The 22,052-nt window shown below is 45.6% G+C and overlaps 1 protein-coding gene across 2 annotated transcripts; it reads right to left on the bottom strand.

Annotated features, from left to right (window-relative positions):
* Nucleotides 1–996: 996 nt before the first annotated feature.
* Nucleotides 997–21,356, bottom strand: GFRA3 (GDNF family receptor alpha 3). 2 transcript variants are annotated; one of them, XM_045794597.2, is made up of 8 exons: nt 15,967–21,356; nt 9,981–10,265; nt 6,569–6,661; nt 4,928–5,240; nt 2,653–2,756; nt 2,353–2,487; nt 1,889–1,977; nt 997–1,686 (listed from the first exon to the last, which is right to left on the bottom strand). In XM_045794597.2, exons 1-8 carry the CDS (start codon nt 16,163–16,165, stop codon nt 1,597–1,599), a joined length of 1,308 nt encoding a protein of 435 aa, XP_045650553.2. In that variant the 5' UTR covers nt 16,166–21,356; the 3' UTR covers nt 997–1,596. The 2 variants fall into 2 exon arrangements, with proteins under 2 accessions (XP_045650553.2, XP_045650552.2); XM_045794596.2 differs by lacking the exon at nt 997–1,686 and having other exon boundaries at nt 1,699–1,977.
* Between the last annotated feature and the right edge of the window lie 696 nt (nt 21,357–22,052).

Below are 22,052 nucleotides of genomic sequence, written 5' to 3'. Positions count from 1 at the left end.
ACCGATTCTCACATACACAAGTACACAGAGAGCATTTGGCAGTTTGCGAGTGGGATTTTAAAGATTTCACTTTCTTCTTTATAATTGTCTGTATCGTCCAAATCTTCTACAAAAACCACTTACTGTAATTGCTACCTTTTTTCAGTTCTTACTATGTGTCAGTCCCAATGCTTTTACATGGATTATCTCATTCCTTATGAAATGGGTTCTATGCTTTTTCATGTTACAGATGTAGATAGTGAGGTCTAGAAAGGTTGAGCCTGAGGTCATATAGCTAGTAACAGACAAAGTCAAATGTTGTTGGAGGATCCAATGAATTAATGCATGTAGTAGGAGCTCGATAAATGAGGGTTGTTATTATAATTATTGTACAGCACTCATCACACTACCTCATTCTTCTTCTCTTGTCTACTCTCCTGCTCAGGTGTGTGAAAGACTTGAAAACGGGATCTGAATTATTACTTCAGAATCTCCTACATCCAGCACAGTGCCTCAAAGAGCCAGCACTCATGAGATGCTTATGGAAAGAGTGAGTGAATGAATGAATGAATGAATGAATAGACAAATGTCCGCAGCTCTAAAAATATATTTTTCCAACTACTTTGTTTCCTTATCCCAACAGGATTGCAAATGAAAACAAGGACCCGTCTCTCCTTTCCTCTGGCCCCCATTATGGTCTGGAGCAAACCAATAACATGCTCAAAAAATGCTTTGATTGACTAAGGACACTCCCCTCTCAGCTGCTGTGGCAGATCCCAGACAGTATGCTAGAAATGGCTGGATCTGGGACAGATACAAGGTCCATACCTCCCATAAACTATTTTTTCTTCCAATTCCATGTCAAGTACACAGAGAGGTTGAGAGACTTGCCAGAAGTCACACAGCAATTGGTGGCAGGGTTGCTGTCTTACCTGGCCTCTACTCCTGTGTCTGTAACACTCCTAATTCTGTATAAATTCACAATGTGAGAAAATGGCAAAAGAGCAACGTTTTTAAGTAAAATGTTTAATCATGATCCAAGGGGCTGGGGGTACTTCAGGATGGTAGCAGGAAGAAAGCAAGACCCAAATGCTCTGGCTCTTGATGCTCAAATGCTCTGCAGGATCCCCAGGTCGGGTAGGCAGCAGGTTCCCATCTCCCCCATTTAGAGGAGGAGATAAGGGGGTAGGAGTCTTGCCCCAGCCTTCCTCACAACAGGGAATGTCTTTCTAGGCTGCCTCAGAATATCTAGCCCTGCCTACCTGGAGAATGCAATAGAAAATGACTGATTTGTTAGAGCCTGGGTGATTCTGGTGGGCAGGAGGAAGGGATTAGGAGAGAGCTAGGTAGAGGTGGTCTCCACCAGAAGATATGGCTAAATCATGGTCACCAAGTCCTAAGGAAGGGCAGCCTGAGTCAAAAGCAGAGGGAATGAGAACTCAGCTGGTCAGTTTCTACTATGACCCCACCTGGAGTGAGCAGGATATGGGGGGTAGAGTCAGGGTCACCATGTTGTTTACTGCACCTCCTTCCTGATGCTGCTCTTTCCTTAGCCCTTGCAGGCAGCAGGTCAGGCTGGGTGTGGGGAGAGGGGAGAGGGGCCCAGGGGAGGTCCAGCTACCAGAAGCTCAGGAGCAGAATCAAGGGAAGTGTACAGGAGAAAAGAGAGGGCACCCAGGGCTGTGGCCTCAGAGCAGGGTTTTTGTTCTGTAGAAGAAATGGAATGGAGTCAGCTCCACCCCCTTCACCATCTCAGCCTCAGTCAAGGCCTTGTCCCCCTCCCCTGAGGTATCCATCAGAGGTCTATAGTATTCAGGACCACAGTGAGGTCACCCCCTCTATCCCCTTCTCTGGGTTTCCCCCAGCTAGTCCAGCAAAGGTAAGAGGTGTGTAATAGAGGAGGGCCTACCTGGCGCTCGATCACGGAAAAGGTAGAGTCTGCCCAGTCCTGAGAGAAGAGCTGGCTGTGAAAACGCATCTTAGCTGCAATGGCCTCCACTGAGGAGAGGAAAGAAGGTAGAATGGAAGCAGGCAGATGATAGAGATTTCTCAGGCTCCCATGGAAGGTAAGGGAATGTTTCAGGGACCCTGGCATATAGCAGGGCAGATGGGAGTGGGCTATTGTCTCATTCTGCTTGCTTATTCCTTGAGTTGGAGAGCGGCCAAAACAGGTCGAAGAGGCAGCTTGGGGGGGAGGGTCACTCAGGGAGTAGGAGAAGGAAGAAAGGCCCAGACTTGGGGGGATGTAAACCCATGCTGAGGAGGGGGCAGGAGATGGATGGAAGCAGGGTGGACCACAGAGCTGACCCTTTTCCTCTCCCTGGATCCAGCTGACAGAACCACGGGGGCTGGGAGCAGGTGGAACGCACTCACTGAGGCAGGGGTTGTGGGAGAAGGACTCTTCCAGCTGCTCACACTCTTCCTGCAGGTTGCCGCTGCCTCGGCAGGTGCAGCTTAAGGCAACGCTGGTGTTGACGTTGCTGACAAAGTTGGGAGTCATGGCAGTCCCTGTGGGGTGAAGAGAAGATTGTCAGGGCCTTGGCCAACCCAAACTTCAACTCCCACTCTTTGACACCTGCCTCAGGACCACTCCATCTGGTTCAATCTCTGGAGCATTCTCACCCCCAGGGCTGGCCACCCTGTGGGCTCCCCTCACCTGGCCCCCAGCCTCACCAATCAGCCCCATGTATGCTCGCAGACATCTGGAATGTTCTGTTGCACAGGTCCCTAGGATGTCCAGAGGATGGCAGTGGGTCTGAAAATCCACCAAACGAGATCTGGAAGAAAGGAAATTTTAAGAGTCCTCACTGAAGGTCTGGCCTGCAGCCTTCTCCCTTGCTACCCCTTCAGCTGACATACCCATCTTCATGCCAAATCCTCCTCTTTTTTCAGGGCCTGGCCCAGGGCTTCCCCCTCAGTGAAGCCTGTTCCTGTCACGATTAAATGCACTATTGCTCTATCCCTCAAAGCATACCACTTTGAATTTGGGCTCCATAATACCTAGCTATGAGATTTTGGGCAGCTTCTTTAACCTTAGTTTTCTCAACTATGAATAGAAATGAAAACAATACTGGGGCGCCTGGGTGGCTCAGTCGGTTGAGTGTCTGATTCTTGATTTCGGTTCAGGTCATGATCTCGGGATCATGGGATCCAGCCCTGAGCTGGGCTCTGTGCTCAGCGCAGAGTCTGCTCATCCCACTCCCTCTGCTCCTCCCCCTGCTCTCTCTCTGTCTCAAATAAATAAAAAAGTAAAATCCTTAAAAAATAAATAAATAAATGAAAACAGTACGAAATAAGAGACTGCGTCTACAGCATTTAGCATAGTGGTTGGTACATACAAAGTGTTCATTAAATGTCAGATATTGTTATTATTCACACTGATCCTATAACAGGTGAGGCTGGTTATCTTCAGGTGATAGAATTCAAGTACATTTTTTTTGTACATACTTCTGCAGTTTTCCTTTCCTTTTGCCTTTTGTTAGATGGGTGGTTTATTTCTCTGTCACCCCCACCCAAATGCAAATTCCTTGAAAGGAGGGACAGTATCTTAGTCATCTAGCCCAGCACCTGCTACGTAATGGTAGCAGCTATGAGCACAAGAGGCAGTGTCGCCGAGCAGTTAGGCCAGCCTTCATTCCAAACCTCATTAAGTAACCTGACTTAATACCTGGATGAACCTCAACAAGCTATTTAAACTTTCTCTGCGGTGGTTTCTTCTTCGTAAAGTGAAAATGATAAAAAACAATACCATCTATCTTACAGGGTTCTTGTAAGGTTTACATGAGTTGATACGCAGTAAGTACCTAAAACAGCACCTAGTCCATAGTAAGTACTCAGTAAGTGTTGGTGTAATGATGATTGAGAGCTTTTATGTAATATTTTAGAGAAGAAGGAAGAGGGGCTCAGAGAGGTTAGGTAATTTGCCCAAGGTTACTGAGAAATAAGGGTAGAACCAGGCTGCAAAACAAGGTTGGGGTGACTGTAGAATATGCATCAAACATCTTACAAGTCATCATGTACTTTGATTTGGTATTGGCATTTGTAGGAACACGTCCTAAGTAATAATTAGATTTGTGCACAAAAATGAGTAAGAGTGATATTTATTGTAGCATTATTTATAGCAATAAAGAAAGCAACCTAAATATCCGACAATAGAAGAAGGATTAAAAAAGTATGGGGCACCCATAAAATGGAATACAATATAGGCATTTAAAAAAACCAAGTTGTGGAAGGACAGCAAAAGACCAAATAAGCACCACTATTTATTGAGCACTTATTCTGCACCAGTAAGCTAAGCACTCTACATAAATTATGCAATTTAACGCTCACCAGAATCCCCTGAGATCTGTATTATTATCCCACTTTTTACAGAGGACTAAGAGGAACGTTAGGTTAAGTGATGGAGTTTTAGGTTAAAGTGATGGGCTCAAAGTCATACAGCCCCAGGCTTTACATTCACATCTGTCTGACTTCAGAGCCTGTGGTCACCACTATCCCATACTGCCTCCACAGAAAAACGCCCATGAGATATGCATATAAGCAAAAAAAAAAAAAAAAAAAAAAAAAAAAAGCAAGATACAAGTATATTTCTACAATATTGTTTTACCTGTATACAAAAAAGACTGGATGGAAACCCTCCCCAAAGTATGTGGATCATCTTCAGGTGATGGATTCTGAGTGCTATTTTATACGTTTTTATATTTTATACGTTTTTATATTTTCTAAAGTTTTTACACAAAGTCTTTACACAAAGTTGTTTTGAGAAAAGGGTTTCAGAAAATACTGAAGAGATCTAGGGGGTGAAGTCGTTCCACGGTCCCTGGTGTGGGGGGCAAACCCAGCCGCGCACAGGAACGTGACCAGCGGGTAAGAAGCGGCGTGTGCCGCGCCCTCGCCCACCCTGCCCGCCCACACCCAGCACCTGCACGCCCACACCCAGCACCTGCACCTGCACAGCGGGTCAGAGATGCACACGCGCCGCAGCTCCAGGCAGTTGGGGGCCCCAGACGGCAGCGCGCAGCTGGGGGCGATGGTGTTGCGCCTGCGTTGCCCGCAGCCCTGGTCCGCGGGTGCGCATGGGCACAATAGCAGGCCCTGAGCGTGGGGCTCCGACGCCTTCTCAAAGAAGGCGCGGAGCTGCCGGAGGCAGGTGTGGCGTTGGCAGTGGGACCCGGAGCACGCCTCCCCATAGGCCTTGCGTAGCCGGTCGCACTTGTCATTAAGAGTACACAGCATGGCGAACTTGAGGCAGAGGTCTGAGTCTGCGGGGAGAAGGGCACCAAGTCACCAGTCGTCTCTGCAAATGTGCAGCCCAGTTTTGCTAGGAGCCCCTACAACCCTCTGATTTAACAAGGACGGTGCTGGGATAGGTGAAAACGGCCTAATACGGCCCGAATACGGCCACTGCTAGTCCGAGGCTTTCCTACTACCCATAAAGTCTATCTGGTATTTGTGAGCTTCCCCCATCCTACTCCTCAGTTTGCCTAGGTGTAAACATTAGGCGTAATTAATTGCTTGCATAGGTGTAATTAATTAATTAATATAAAAGTAGCCAGCTAGCTTTCTAGCTATCTATCGTCTATCGCTCTCATTTATCTAGAATTGAAGCGTCCAGAAAACTCAACTGAAACTCCTTCCTCAATCCTACGCAGTGAGTGAAATCTCATGGTGGAAATCATTATCTAGAGGCCCCATAACATTGTAAAGCACTTTGAGCCATCAGAAACAGATGTAACCGAATTCTACTTATTTTTGTTTTGTTTTGCATCTATTCTGCCCAGTTTTAATAACACCTGTCTGTCTTTAATGATTGATGCATGCATAAAAGCTCCCCATACTCTGAGTCTTGGGAAATTATGGTGCTATTCCTATTAACAGAATATTCTAGCAGTCAGAACAATGGAGTGACTGGAACAGGTTATTCCCAGATTCCTTGTAAGTAAGAGTTTATGTGTAAATCTCTGTGCTTTTCTCTGAAAACTCTATTTCCGATATATAGGACTGATTGTACAACAAAGCTCACATCTTTCTCAAAAAGCAAGTGCATGCATGTGTGCTCCTTTCCAATTAACACAACAGCCCCACTTTCCTGAAAAACATGCATTTTAGTCCTTGCCAGACAGATGGCTCCTGCCCTGAGTCACCCCTGAGGAGTCACATTCTCTCTCGCCATTTTCCCTGCCCAACACCTCGCCCATCCCATTAGAATGGTTTGAAAACAAGCAATTTCCTAGTCTTCAGGGACGAAAAGCTACTTTCCTAGCTGCCTCGAATAAGGGTAAATACTTCATATTTTTTCTGGGACTGCTGCCACTCCATCAAACCCTTTGTAGAGACCCATCTTTTGGAACCTGGGAGCCCTAATGGGCTCCCTTCAAATGCCTCCCTAATACCGATTGCTCTTTGTTGACTCATAAGACCACACCATGCCCACAACTTAGACTCGCATCCTGACACAATGCTTCTTTAGTTACCTGGCAGACTAGAACTCTCCCCCTACATGCCCTCTGGTTTGTGTTCCCTACCACCCACGCTTCCTTCGGGGTCCAGGCCCACCCGTCATGCCCCAGCCTCAACTTGCCCTCCACACCTGGTTTGAGCATGTTCAGTTTGCTGAGATTCATTTTCCAGGGTTTTCTGGTCACTGCGTCTTCATAGGGGGAGACATCCAGTTCAAAGTCACCTAGAGACAAGGTGACAAGAATCCTGAGGACTGGGCAGAGGAGTGGGAGCAGGAGGGGCTGAGGCTGCTGGGTCAGCCCTCAAAGCCCTGTGGAAAAAAGGAAAAGGCATAGTCTCTACCTAACTAGCCGCAAGCTGTTTAGAGGTGAGAAAAAAAGCAAGGCCATAAAGGTATAGCCTGGGCTCAACGAATACCCTGGGTTCAATGATAAGAATAATAAAGCTACCACTTGTTGAGTACGCTGGGCGCTGGGCATCACAACATCGGTAAAAAAGAAGAAAAAATTCAGTCTCAATCCTCTTAGAAACCTTTGGGTAGGTAAGAAACAGACTGAGACAGGTTAAGTCACTTGCTCAGGCTCACAGAGGCTAACAAGTGGAGCTGGGACTTGAAACCTGGACTATTTAATTCTAGAGTCTCCACTCCTAACCACTAGACATATGACCTGTGGGTACATAAGAAGGCAAGAGGACTCTGTCTTGTTTTCTCACACTGTTGAGGAAGGGGCAGTAGTAGACTCTGGTGTAGGCCTGACCACCTAGCTATGGAGATGCATCACATGCCGAGGAGGTAGAAGTGAGGCCGGATCCCAAACTGAACCTGACTGAGAAAAGCAGAGAACTCTGAAAGAGACAATGATCTCAAAGGAAACATACCTTTCTCAGTCACCCCCAGGGTGCTGTAGACTCCTTAAGGGGACATAATAGGTCTTATAAAGTTACTGCATAGCTCATACACATGGTAGGTACTCAATAAATGTTGGGTAATAAATCTTGTTGGAAGAGAGAGGTGAGAGTGCAAGGTGTCACCCAATATGGTGGAAGCCAGATATGTAGTGGTTAGTTGGTTTTTACTGCAGTATAACCTAGCAAATTCTTATTAAAACTGTAACTGATATCTAGAAATGAGTGCAGCAGTAACAAAAAAAGTTCTAAAATGTGTGGTATTGGCTTTGGGACTGGGCAGTGAGTGGATGGTGAATAAGCTGTTCCCAGGGTATGAAAAATGGCAGTCCTCAATATGCAGTGGCCACACATTTGGTAAAACTGTTGCCTGCAATAACTTGGAAGAAAGATGTACTGAATGAGATTGTGCTTTAAGGGAAAGAAGCTGAGAAGCAGAAGGTTCTAGTATGTCTTGATTGCTATTGGCTGCATTTTGCAAGGTACTACAAGATAAAAGCTCAGAGAAGTGGCCAGTTTGCAAATAGGGAGGAAAAAGAAAAGAAACAATCCAGAAATTTAAGGATTTGTAGGATTAAGAGATGCAACTGCTTCTCATATTCAAATAGTAAAAGATAAAACTGAAAGATGTTTTGAGTAATAAGGTCTATCACAACTCAGCCTTAGGGCAAAGACCAATTCAATGATATGGCTATCATGCCCTTTGTGGAGATCTCTCATTGATTAAGATGGTATCAATAAATCCTGCCAGTTAGACAAATATGCTCAGGGAAAAAAGACTAGGGTAGTGGCTCTCCCACAGAAGCCTGCTAAGAGCAAGATACTTCTAATTAGGTCTAGAAAGAGACACATGTCTTGAAAAGAATTATGGGGAAGGCTACTGGCACACGAAGTGACAGAAACCAAAGATATAAAAAGCAATTAAGTTTTGAGAGATTTGTACTGCTAAGAAGCACCAGCCTGGATTCAAATAGATTCTATTGGAGCCTTAAAATATCCCAGCATTCCTCAGGTAGCAAGCAAGCTGAGAACGCTGTTCACTCCTCAAGGAGGTGGTGGTTTCCAATATCCTTCTCAGACATGGCCACAGAAAATAACAGGAAAGGAAGGACCTGCCAAAGGTAGGGGGGTTGGGCCAAGAGCCCTGGAGAACAAAGGATAAAGCAGTTCTCCTAAGGAGCAAAAGCAGAGCCTTATTAATAAGAGCAGTGCCCACTACCAAGGGAAGATGGACCTTACAACGTTTATGTAGTAGGACATCAGAACGACTATGAAGCATTGTCTGCTGTGTGCCTCCCATTCCTCCCCTTCCTGAGAGTGTTTGTTGTGGTTCTCCTGTCCCTGTTCCACTGTTGTATACAGAGTAGATATTGGAGGCAGATGACCTGTCCTTTTTGTCCATAGGTAGCAAGATCAAGAGAAGTCATATCCAGACCTGACAGAGAAATTATCACAATATCCTAGGCTGGGAGCCTGATGTACTGTTTGGATAGAACCCTTAGGGTATCTTCCTTAGAAAGTGGGTTGATAAGAGGCTGACTTGATCAGCTGGAAGAGCAGGTAACTCTCTCGATCTTGGGGTTGGGAATTTGAGACCCACATTGGGTGTAGAGGGTTTATTTTATTAAAAATAAAAAATCTGAAAGAAAGAAAAAGAAAGAAAGGAAGGGAAGGGAAGCAAAGGGATGGGAAGGGAAGGGAAGAGATGGGAAGGGATGGGAAGGGAAGAAGGCGGTTGATATATTTTGCTTGTGGAAGAGAGAAATGAGTGTTTTAACCAAATAGTGGACTATGGTAGATTATATATTATCTCTATTTTTGCCCTCCCTGTAAAATTATAAATCCTCACTTACTGCCATGTGATTTTCAGGGTCTCCCGTGGGGGAAGTATGCTTCTCCCTCACCAGGGATGTCAGGCTTGGTCATGGGATCTGTTTTGTTCCCATGTGAGCATTATTTTATGTAACAACTGAGTAGAAGCTTTTAAAGGCATCATATGCTTCTGTCATTGCTTATTTCCTCTGACATGAGTTCCCAGATGCAGGCTGTACGTTCAGCCTGCATCCCAAAATGAAGAGGACACATGACACAGCTAACACAATATGAGTAAGAACTAAACCTTTGTTTTACAAGTCACTGTCTTGTTATTGCAGTGTAGTCCAGTAAAAGCTAATACAGAAAGGTGTCTTTGGAAAGAGTCAGAGGAAGCTCCTCTCTCTTTGGCTATTCCAGTGTCTTCTCTCTTACTGCCTTCTGTCTGGTTAAGGACACTGCCTCCCAGTCTCTTTGAACTTATGGATTACATTGTATTGGCAGTCTGTGAACGGGTTAAGACCATTTTCCTCCATGTCCTGTCCATGCCCTCTGTTCCAGGTTGGGCCTCAGCCTGGCTCAGAGCTCTGCCAAGAGGCAGCTACATGTGACCAGGTAAGAAAGGGGGAAGTGGGGAGAAGGGAGGGCAGTATTGTGGGTGCCCAGGATATCACCAAGTCCTCCCTCTACTTCTTACTGATGTCAAATGCAGAACTTCATTACCATCCCAGTCAGAATCTACCCATCTGGCCTATATTCTGCAGGATTAAATAACAACCCACAAGAGCCACCTTCCTTAGTCCACTCTATGATGGGGGCCTCACCAAGGCTGCGGGCGAGGTGAATGGTCCAGTAGATGTCCAAGCAGGCAACTTGGTTCTTCATGCGGCGGTGGCATGTGCAGCTCATCAGAGAGCTATTCCTGAGGTGCTGTGCTGCCTCCCTGCACTCCTCAGGGACCAAAAGCTCCTGTGCAGGTGATGGGGTGCTTACACTAGAGGTGCAGGAATTCAGGTGGTGGTAGGCAGCACTGCAAATAGGATCGAACTGGCACTTCCTCCTGGCCTGGATACAGCTGTTCACCAGCCGGCCCTCGGTGGGGAGGGGGTCTGTTGTGGAGGAAGAGAGACCAGGTGAGGCTCACACGAAGTCAGAGTAGCTCCCTGGGAGTAACAAGTTGTTAGGTAGAGTAGGGGGATCCAAGATGAAACCTTGGGCAGGAAAGCCTTGGGGTGGCACCAAGGCCTTTAGGAATAAGTGGGGAGAAAAGCCCCGCAGGAGTAAAGAATCTGTAGCTGTCACAATTTGGACAGAATAGATCAGGTCCAAGAAGAGGTGGGTTTCAAGAGAGGCTGCTCAGCCTCCTAGGAGGGGGACTATTGTTTGAAGCTGAGCCTGGTGACCCTGCCATGCACAGGGAAGAGGGCCCTTGGCAGAACAATCCATGCGCAGGGCTAGTATCAGAACCAGAGAGTTGACTGTGTGCATGGAAGTGCTAAATGACAGTTAACAACAACTCTGAAGCTTCCATTAAAAGTCACTTAAAAATACCTTCCAGGGGAACGGGTTGGTGTTGGGCTTGGGGAGCTTTTGCTGATTCTGTCACTCAAGAATACCAAGGTTGGTTATAGTTCGGCCCTCATGGAAGACACTACCTACATTCTAGGACTTAGCATCCCTATCAAAGGGTACCAGAACGCCATCATGTCATCAGTTTTGCAAGGTAAAACTTCTAGGAGTCATTTTTGGTGGTTCTCTTTCCTGTTCAATCCAACAAGTCCTGTCAATTCCGCAATATATCAGGAAACCATCCACTTCTTTCCACCTCTATCACCACTTCCTTAGCTCAAACCACCATCAACTCCTGTCTGAACTACTTCCAAGACTCTTTATTGGTCTCCCTGATTCCATCTTCCAAATTCATTCTCCCATACCATTCAGCCACCTTTTTTTGTTGTTGTTTTCCAGCTTTATTAAGATAAAATTAACATATAACATTGTATAAGTTTTAGGCATGTAATGTGATGATTTGATTCATGTATGTACTGTGAAGTGATCAACCCAATAAGATTAGTTAATATATCCTTCACTTCACATAACTATTATTTTATTGTTTGCAGCCACCTTTTTTAGTGAAAATTTTTTAAGTTGGAAACCATTTTCATAGGGGTGAAGTTCATGCAACATAAAATTAACCAGCTTAAAGGGTATAACTAAGTGGCATTCAGTACATTTATAGTGTTGTACAACCATCACATCTAATTCCAATGTATTCTTATTACCCCAAAAGGAAACCCACACCCATTAAATAGTCATTCTCCATTTCCCTCCCCCCTAATCTCTGGCAACCACTCATCTGCCTTCTGTCTCTACAGAGTTATCCATTCTGGATATTTCATACAAATGGAATCATAAAATACATTATCTTTTGTATCTGGCTCCTTTCACCTAACATACTGCTCTTTGTGGTTCATCCACATGGAAGCATACATCAGTACTTCAGTCTTCTTTATGGATGAGTAATATTTCATTGTATGGATATCCCATGTTTTGTTTATCTATATACCAGTTGATGGACATTTGGATTGTTTTCATGTTTTGGTTATTGTGAATAGAGCTTCTGGGAACATTCATGTATACGTATTTGCTTGAATTCCTGTATAAAGTTCTTTTAGGTATATATTTATGGGTGGAATTGCTGGGTCATATGGTAATTCTATGTTTAACTTTCTGAAGAACCACCAAATTGTTTTCCACAGTGGCTGCACCATTTGTCATTACTATTAGCATTGTACAAAGGTTCCAATTTCTCCACAAACTTGCCAACTCTTGTTATTTTCTGTTTTGTGTGTTCTTTTAACCAGCCATCCTTACAGGTGTGAGGTGGCATATCATAGTGATTTTCCTTTGCATTTCCCTAATAACTTAATGATGTTGAGCATATTTTCATGTGCCTGTCATTTGTATATCATGCTTGATAATTTTTCATTGAAGTACAACATACAGAAACATGCATTAATCAAAATGTACAGTACAATGAATTTCAAATTGAATACACTGTGGCACCAGACCTCAGATAAAGGACCAGAACATTACCAGCACCCTAAATGCCCTCTGCCAGTCACCAACCCCTCCAAAGGAAACCAATGTCTTGATTTCTAACATTAGAGATTAATTTTGTGTTTTTCGATAATACAATATGTGCTTTTGGTGTCTTGGTTTCTTTTGCTCAATATTATGTTTATGAAGTTCACCCACAGTATTTTTTTTGAAGATTTTCTTTATTAATTTATTTGAGGGAGAGAGAAGCTCGCACGCACAAGCAGGGGGAATGGCAGGCAAAGGGAGAAGCAGGCTCCCCACTGAGAGAGGAACCCCAATGTGGGACTCGATCCCAAGACCCTGGGATCATGACCTGAGCCAAACGCAGACGCTTAATCGACTGAGCCACCCAGGCGTCCCCACCAACACTATTTAGTATGGTTTTAACTATTTTTATTTTTCTTGCTGTATATCATTCCATCATATGAATATAACATAATTCTAATCGCAATTGGCATTATATGGGATCATCTCTTAAACAATGTAAATGAGATCATCTCATTTCTCGCTAAAATTTTTCCAACAGGGGTGCCTGGGTGGCTCAGTCGTTAGGTGTCTAGCTTCCGCTTGGGTCATGATCACAGGGTCCTGGGATCAAGCCCCGCATCCGGCTCCCTTCTCCGTGGGGAGCCTGCTTCTCCCTCTTCCACTCCCCCTGCTTGTGTTCCCTCTCTCGCTGTCTCTCTCTCTCTGTCAAATAAATAATAAATAAAATCTTTAAAAAAAAATTCTTCCAACAGCTTCCAATGCACTTAGATTAGGATCTAGTTTATGCACCCTGTTCCCTGCTCACTTATCTAACCTTACTTCCAAGCCCTCTCTTCCTCTCCCACTTCCTTCCATCCACACCAGCCTTCTGTTGTCACTGAACCAGACAAGCCTGTGTCAACCTTAGCATTTTTGCCCTAGCCTTTTTTTCTGCTTGGAATGTTCTTCCCCCTGATCTTCACATGGCTTGCCCCTTCTGATAATTCACTTTTCAGCCTAAATGTCACCGCAGAAAGACCATCCCCAACAAACCAATGTAAAATAACTCCCTAGCTACTCTACCACATCATTACTCCAAAAATCTGTATAGCACTTTTCATCACTTGATTTTTTAAACTGGATTTTTTATTGATTATCTCTCCATCTAGACTTCCACATCTATCTTATCACTACTCTGTTGCCAATGCCTAGAACAGTGCTTTTTTTTTATGAGCTCCTACTATTTAAGAAACAACCAAATAACAGAATAATTCTGTGAGCCACCTCTAACTTCTCTGAGCCCCTTCCCTCTAATTAAAATCAAAGTGCGGGGGTGCCTGGCTGGCTCAGTCAGTTAAAGTTAAGCGTCTGCCTTCGGCTTAAGTCATGATCCCAGGGTCCTGGGATTGAGCCCCACATTGGGCTCCCTGCTGGGGAGGGGAACCTGCTTCTCCTCCTCCCTCTGTCCCTCCCCACTGCTTGTGCTCTCCCTCTTTCTCTCTCAAATGAATAAATAAAATCCTAAAAAAAAAATTCCAAGTGCCAAAATTAGCCTGAATCTAGTCCAACCTTCTCTTCCAATCAAATGATAATCAAGTAGGTTATTTATTAAAATGCAGAATTTTTTACCCCATCCCAGAACTACTGAATCAGAGTCTCTGACGATAATGCCTGGGAATCTAAGTTTTAGCAAATTCACTGGAAAGTATGATGCACCCTGAGAACCGGTCATATCCAAAGCACAAAGGCAGGATCAGTAGCACTGATTACACCTTTTGCTTCAGGCTCCAATAAGCTTCAGCATGGCATTGTCACTCTTTTTATTTAAATTTTTGATATTTTGCTCACCATGGATTTTGGGGGGAGCACTGATTTTGATTTTTAGTATATGTGCTGCCGAAGCGAGGTTGATTTTGATTTTTAAAAAATACTGCATTGAGGGGCATCTGGCTGGCTCAGTTGGTGGAGCCCCATGTTGGATGCAGAGACCACTTAAAAAAAAAAACCTAAAAAATCTTCAAAAATATATACTGCATTAAAATATTCTTTATCTTAACTACTGTTTCTTTGCACCCCCTTCACTCATTCACCTTAGTCCCAGTCCTGCCTTCACTTTCTGGACTTTAGTTGTTCAAATGTAAGGTGAGGGATTTGGATCAAACCAGTGTTTCTCAAAGGAGGGCTAGGGAAGAGAAACGTTAGGCCCCTTTAAGGGGTATATCATAATTTCCAAAGGTAATGGGTGGTTCAAAAAAGCATATTCGATCATTATATATGTGGAAGATGAAAAAAGCTTTTAAATTTCAAAAACAGATTTAGGGACAGCATGAGATACTTATTTTTACCAAAAGGGAAATAGGGATTTAAACAGTTTGAGAAATACTAAATGTTTAAGAGGTTACTTCTGGTAGGTACCCAGTAAGTGCTTAATGAAAGAAATGTAACAAGTCTAAGTCTCATTGCTTAAACTGTACTAAATATTGAGTCACAACAATTTTTAAAAGTAAATCTCTCTTATTTCATAGCTGATAGTTCACTGAGTCTGAACGGTGGTGGATTTAGGAGCAATTGCAGCTCAACAAAAGAAAGCAGGGGCAATGTTAAATTTCATCATAACAGGGGGGACTTGCTCCACTTAACTGGTTAATGAGGAAGGTGTTTAATGTTTACCCCCAATCTTGATGTGCAGCTATATCGTTAGGGTTACTGAGATTTTCTGGGCAGTCAAATCAGACTGGTGATACCTTGCTGCCCTGATTTACTGATGGAGTCAATCTGGACAGACCAGCACTTTCCCTCTTTCCTTCCATATCTGTCTTGCAGTCAAGATAGTATTTCTGCAGTACTACTTTGTGGACTGAGGTAATGGGTCCATGTGTAATCTCTGCCTCAGGATTTCCTCCACTCAGGCTCTGTGCAGGAGTCTCACAATAAGATTCCACGCATCCCAAAGTTAATGGGCATGTTCCCTGGGATCACAGATCCCAGGCTACCCTTCCCTGGGGAATGGCATGGTCCTAAAACCAGGCCTTGAACTATATATTCCACAAAATAGTTATGGTGTTTCTGTAATAGGGCAAGGCACTGTGCTGAGCCATCTTCCCCTATAGCGAGTCTTCTGCTTCAATTAAAACAATAAAAATATGTCCTGAAATGGGGGGGGGGAGTAGTTAGTGGTGAGGAATACTCTCAAATAATGATGTTAGCAAGTTCTAGCAGCAGTTTACAACCCTAATTTGTGACAAGTCAGTTTCAACAAAAACTTCTCTTCCTTCATCTGTACCTAGTGTCCACTTCCCCAGTCCTTACAGGGAGTGGAAGACTTGAAGCCCACGTGGAGCAAATGGCAGTCCTGCTTCTGATTCTTCTCGCCTTCTAGAGATGCTGTAGTGGAAGAGACCTGACTTGCAACTGTTCTGTGTCTGTGCAGACGCACGTCAAAAGAGGGACGAGACGGGGGTGGGGGTTGCGGGGGTGGAACAAGGAGATGCTTGGGTGTCCTGGCCATGGCTGGCGTTCAATCTACAATAGTTCAAAAACTGTATTAGGCATGGAAGGCGTCCACTTCCTGGCACCCTGGGATTCCTTCCTCGGACAGATGGACACCTGGGACCGACCGGGCAGCGGTGCGGTGCCCCAGCCCTCTCTGGGCACCTGTGACCAGCGCCCCGCCTACGCTCCTCTCCCCTCCTCCTTAATGCCCTGGCTGCACAAGCCCGCGTACGCACAGACGACACTCACCGGCTCCGAGCGGCAGCGGTACCAGCAGCAGGAGCAGGAGCACGGGCTGCAGTGTTCGCGGGTTTGGAGGACTCGCCATGGCTCGGTCCGCACGCTGGCCGTCCGCCTCCGAGACGCTGTGCCAGCGCTGGGAGCTGGGCTCCCCTCTCTCCTCGCGCCGAGGTTCTGCGAGCGGGGCTCCTCGACCGCCGCCGCCCATCGCCGCCTCCCGCCCTCCCCGCGAGCGGCGCCGACACTCTCCCACCAGGGTCCTGGGCGCCGCCCTCCAACTCCGAAGCGCACGGACGGACGCACACCGCTTCTTCTACTCTATGGAGAAGGCGGCGACGGTGGGGGCGAGCGAGGTCACGCGCCACGGTTTCCGCGTGCAAGAGGGTGCTCTACCCGAGCCTGCCCACCTGCCGTCTGCTGCCCTCGTTGCTTAGAGGAGGGTTCGGCCCAAGATAATGGTGGCAGCTGCCGCCATCTCGGGGGTCCAAGTATTTATCAAAAAAAACCCCACCATTTCTCACTTGCTGGACCCCCACCCCACCGCCTCCAGAAACCACAAGTGAAATCTTATAGCAAAACTTGAGCAGACCAGCACAGGGGCAGTTTCACTTCTAGTATTTATTTTTCCTCTTAGAATTTTCACATCCGTGCCTCCATTTCCCCTTGAAGTAATTTCAAGGGTAAACTCGGGCTATTATCATTAACCCCATGATTCTGCAAAGATAGGTTCCAGACAGGTGAAACGGCTGTGCCGAGGGCAGTCTTTGGCCAGATCCCGGGATTTATGCCAGACTAGCTCCCTCCAAAATTCAGTGCCATGAGGGAGAGTGAAAGGATTAAACTCTCCTCAAATTAGAGAATTCCCTGGAGGAACAACAGGATCGCTGAGGAAAGTGGCTAGAAAGACCACTTAGGAGCCTCCTCATTTTCAGGTGATGGTTCAAAAAGCAACCTATTCTACCCAAGATTAAACAGCCAGGTAGAAACACAGCTGCGCCCACAGCAGGATTTCTACCCATAAGGGTGAGGGTATTTGTTGGGTGTAGGGTTGATTCCTACCTGCTCCCAGGGTAAAAATAAAGGCACAATGACTTGGAAGAATAAGTGCTTAGAGGATGATGAAAGAAGTGGAGGGTTTTGCCCCATACCCTTGCAGCCCAAGCCCTCTCCTCACTTGTACAGAGGCCTGGCAGAGGGCCAGGAGGGTATTGAGAAGTGCAATATAAACCTCTGAGATTTATTGGCTGCTGCTTCTGAATATGGCCATCCTGCTGTGGCCTCTGGGGGGCATTTGCCGATGTAATCAGCCCAGAAAGAGAGTCATTCCAGCCAGGGGTGTAAATCACCCTTCACAAAGCTGGGAGAGAGACATGTGGCCCTAGATAAGGAAGGAGAAATGTGGCCTCTTGTGCCCTTTCCTCCCTTCTTCTGCCCAGGGGGAGCTAGTTCCCGAGCTGTAATGCACTTTAAATGGATTTTGTTCTTCGTTTTAATCTCTATCTGCCCTGCCAGTCTTCCAGGAGAGCTGTGAAAGTGAACATCTGGCTCCTCAGCTTTTGTACAGGGCCTGTTTTCCCCCCAGCTCCACACTACCTCCCTGTCGTTCTCCTCCAGTAACGTCAGAAAGCTGTGGCTGGGCATGGATAGCCCCCACCATCCACTCCACTCTGGCAATAGTTTCAAAATGGGATTTAAAATGAAAGTGTAACTTGGGGCACCTGGGTGGCTCAGTCCATTAAGTGGCTGCCTTCGGCTCAGGTTTCATGATCCCACAGTCCTGGGATTGAGCCCCACGTCAAGTTCTTTGCTCAGCGTGGAGTATGCTTCTCCCTCTCCCTCTGCCACTCCCCTGCTTCTGCTCTCTCTCAAATAAATGCATAAGATCTAAAAAAAACAAAAAAAAGCAAAGGGAGACAATTTCAAAATTTTATTTAAGAGAGAGAGAGAGCAAGGCAGGGGGAGAGAGAAACTCAAGCAGACTCAGTGAGCACGGAGCCCAACTTGGGACTTGATCTCACAATGCTGAAACCAAGAATCAGACACCTAACAAACTGTGCCATCCAGGTGCCCCAAATGGTAACCATTTCAGGTGGTTGGGATGCTAGGAAACGGCTGAGAGACCTATGAATCAACAGAGGTTGGGGTGGGGGGAGATAAAAGGTGTCACCTCTGCTCTCCCCCTCCTTTTTTTTTTTTTTTTTTTAAGATTTTATTTATTTATTTGACAGAGATAGAGACATCCAGAGAGAGGGAACACAGGCAGGGAGAGTGGGAGAGGAAGAAGCAGGCTTCCAGCAGAGGAGCCTGATATGGAGCTCGATCCCAGAACGCCGGGATCACGCCCTGAGCTAAAGGCAGACGCTTAACGACTGAGTCACCCAGGCGCCCCTGCTCTCCCCCTCCTTCAGCAACCAAGTCCAATCAAGTTTGGGTGGAAGGATAGGCTGGGAAAAGGCATGTGCTCAGGATGCATACTCTAAGTGTCTATTCAGTGCCATCTCCATGGAATGGACCAGGAAGGCAGGAACAAAGTCAAACCGCTAGGCTAAGAGCAATGCCCAATTCCACCTGTAATAGGCCAGCCTTTTTGTGAGAATGAGATGCTGGAGCATCTTTCTGTCTGGGCACTGGAGTGGAGAGCCTGACATCACTGGTCCTTGGATGACGACTGGAAACCAAAGGTAGGGGAGGGATAAGGAAGCCTCTGTAAATAATTATGACTCCAACACTTATATTGACAGCTCTTCCAATACACCCTCTCCCACCAGCCATGTCCCCTGTGACTGCCAACACCTGCTAGATAAGCAGCATTGCCTTTAGGAACCTTGTGGATAATGACAAATGAGCCTGTCCTTTCTACAAAGATGATACTACTCAGCCGTCATTCAATTCAATAATGTCTTTTGAGACTGATTATGGGTTCAACTTTGAACCAGGTGCAAAAATGATTAAGAGACAAACCCTGCCCTGGGAGGCTTAGCAATCCACTGATTGGGCTCAAAAGTCTAAAAACCTTGTATCTTACTCCACTTTCATTTGTAATCATGGTATTCTGCCTTCTACCAAGCCATCTCTCACTGGAAGCTTTAATTCCTGCTGCTCCCCTCACCTAGGATGTTAGCAGTGTGGTGAATAGTTAAGAACACAAGCTTTATAGACTGCTTGGATTCAATTCCCATTTCCAACAAAGGCTGGATGACCTTAGCACAGCACTTAATTTTTCTGTGCTTCAGTTTCTTCATCAGTAAAATTAATAACAATATCTACTTCATGTAAGGTTGTGAGGATTATACAAGTATACTGAGTAAAGAGTTTAGCATAGTGCCTGGCAAAGAGCACGCACTGAATAAATGATATCATTCCAGGTAGCATGCAGGAGTTAATTTTTCTATGAACTTGGCCTACCCCCACCACCAGACTTGCTGGTTTGGAGCTGGAGGCTGCAGTACTTCTTTCCTTTGCTAGTGGGTTAGACTGCATATAGGGATGGGAAAAAAGGGAATCATTCTCTACCCTGCCAGTCTTTTGAGGGGAGGGACAGTATCATAACTGAATATCTGTGGTACTTAGAATTGACAAACCCAGATATGTTTAAAGGAATTGGTGTTTCCTCACCATCTGCCTGAACTGAATGGGGAAAGGGAATCTTCCATACCTCCTCCTACTTTATAGTCCTGGTGAGCAAAGGAGAATGCTCCTGCCTTCTCTACGGCAGAGGGCAGCCAGATCCTGGGCTAAGACTGAAAACCATGTTTTTAGAAAGAATGGTTTCCAGTCTTCTTGACTTTATGACGAACAAATACAGTCAGTGTTAGTGTAGAGCTAACCTGCTATACACCTCATGCCAAGGTCTCCGGCCTGGGGTCATAGCCCTTGGCCTCATCTGCCAAGCCCAAGCAACCCTTACGGCCCTGACTTCTTAAGAACCTATAATTGAGGCTCTTACATATTTAATGTCTAATAAGTGCCAAGTCTAGAAAGGCACACTGTTCTTTGATGAGGATTTGGTAACAGCAAATCTATTCAAGGTACAGACACTGGAGCCATACTGCCTGGGTTCAACCCCAACTCCACCATTCATTAGCTGTGTGATCTTAAACAAGTTACTTAATTCCTCTGTGTCTCAATTCCTTTATCTGTAAAATGTGCAAAATAATAAGTACCTGTCTCACAGAATTGTTGTGAAAATTAGTTTATACCTATAAAATGAGTTCATAAAAAGTCTTGCATATAGTTAGCACCTGAAAACTGTTAGCTACTATTATTATTCCCGAAGATAACATGAATCAAATCGCATAGTACCTATGCAATGGGAGGATAGTATAAGAAACTATATAGGCAAATGGTGCCTTTTAGGTAAATACAATTTTTTTCACAAAGTAGATAAACTAATTAAGCCCTTGTTTTTGTTTTGCAACTCAGAATTTCCACTTAATTAAGATTACTGAAATGTGACCATGTATACCAGTCTCTTCCTGGGGGGTGGGGGCTTGGTTCTACTTGTCTGGGGAAAATGATCAGGAAATGACCCACTAGATTAGGCAATGAGTCAGGGGACACCCTCCTCATACTTGGAAGTGGAGGTGCTTCAAACATTTTCCTCCTCAGGCCACCAGGAGTACCTGTTTGGCCAGGGTAAGTATGTGGGGGTGGGACAGAGGAGCAGCATCTTCCCGTCAGCCATCTGCACCTAATGCAGAAACATCTTTTCTCTCCTTTCCCCTCAGCCCTTCTGGGCTCTGAGTTTTGCAAGGGCTCAGGGAAAAGGCCAGGTAGCTTCCCTCTGGACAGAGGCAAGAGCAGGCAGTGGAGGCTGCAGGCTCTAGAAACTGCATTAAAGAATACAGCAGTGCCCTCTGCTGGGAGGCAGACGCGCGGCACTCCAGGAGGAGAGCCCTGGCCAACCTTGCAAACATCTGCCCTTCCTCCCCCTCATTCATCTAATAAAGGTCTCCCTGGTCCAGAACTCAGGAAGAGGTCACTTTTGTCTCTATTCTGTCTCATCCAGGATTCAGAGTTCTTTGTCCTTTTTTTTTTTTTTTTAAAGATTTTATTTATTTATGTGACAGAGAGACAGCCAGCGAGAGAGGGAACACAGCAGGGGAGAGGGAGAGGAAGAAGCAGGCCCCCAGCGGAGGAGCCTGATGTGGGACTCGATCCCGGAATGCAGGGATCACGCCCTGAGCCGAAGGCAGACGCCTAACGACTGCGCCACCCAGGCGCCCCTCTTTGTCCTTTTCTAGTCCTGGGCTATCACTCCCAGTAGGTTAATGTGGGAGAGTGACAATGTTTAGTCAATTCCACTGCCACCCCTGGCCATACAGCTGTACCTCGCTATGAAGATGAAAGGCTACTCGCTTACGGAAAGCCTGGGATAGTGCTGAAGAATGCGCTTTAAAAGGTCTTCCGAAAAAAAAAAAAAAAAGTAAATAGGGGCGCCTGGGTGGCATAGCAGTTAAGCGTCTGCCTTCGGCTCAGGGCGTGATCCCGGCGTTACGGGATCGAGCCCCACGTCAGGCTCCTCCACTATGAGCCTGCTTCTTCCTCTCCCACTCCCCCTGCTTGTGTTCCCTCTCTCGCTGGCTGTCTCTATCTCTGCTGAATAAATAAATAAAATCTTTTAAAAAAAAAAAGTAAATAAAGGTCTTCCTTAAGTCTAAAGTCTCTTGTTTGCTACTTTTCTATCCTTTTATTCCTATCTTCAGACAGCACATATCTCTACTTCCAACTATCCCAAGTCCAAACTTATCTCTGTGAGATGTGAAATGAAGTCATGGAAAGAGTTGAGAAATAGGAAAAGTCAAAATTCCATTAAGGTTGTAGATAAGGAATCTTTTTAAGCCCAACTCAGACCTATAACCTGCCTTAGAGATGCCAATCCCCTTGGTTTTCTGCGCCTAATTATCACAGAGTGCTGAGTGCGGGGCACACTTTTAAATAACTCATACTCGGAATGGTCTAGGAAAGGAAAGCTGGGATATTGCTAAAGAATGCAATTTAAAAGTTTTCCTTAAGGGGTGGCTGGGTGGCTCAGTTGGTTAAGGGAGTCCTGCCTCGGGCTCTGTGCTGGGCAGGGAGATTCTTTCTCTCTCTCC

The sequence above is a fragment of the Ursus americanus genome, chromosome 5 (assembly GCF_024610735.1).
Source record: "Ursus americanus isolate L20-20 chromosome 5, mUrsAme1.1.p, whole genome shotgun sequence".
Taxonomy (NCBI): domain Eukaryota; kingdom Metazoa; phylum Chordata; class Mammalia; order Carnivora; family Ursidae; genus Ursus; species Ursus americanus.
Note: the sequence above shows the minus strand (reverse complement) of the source record. Positions and strands in the feature narration are given on the sequence as shown.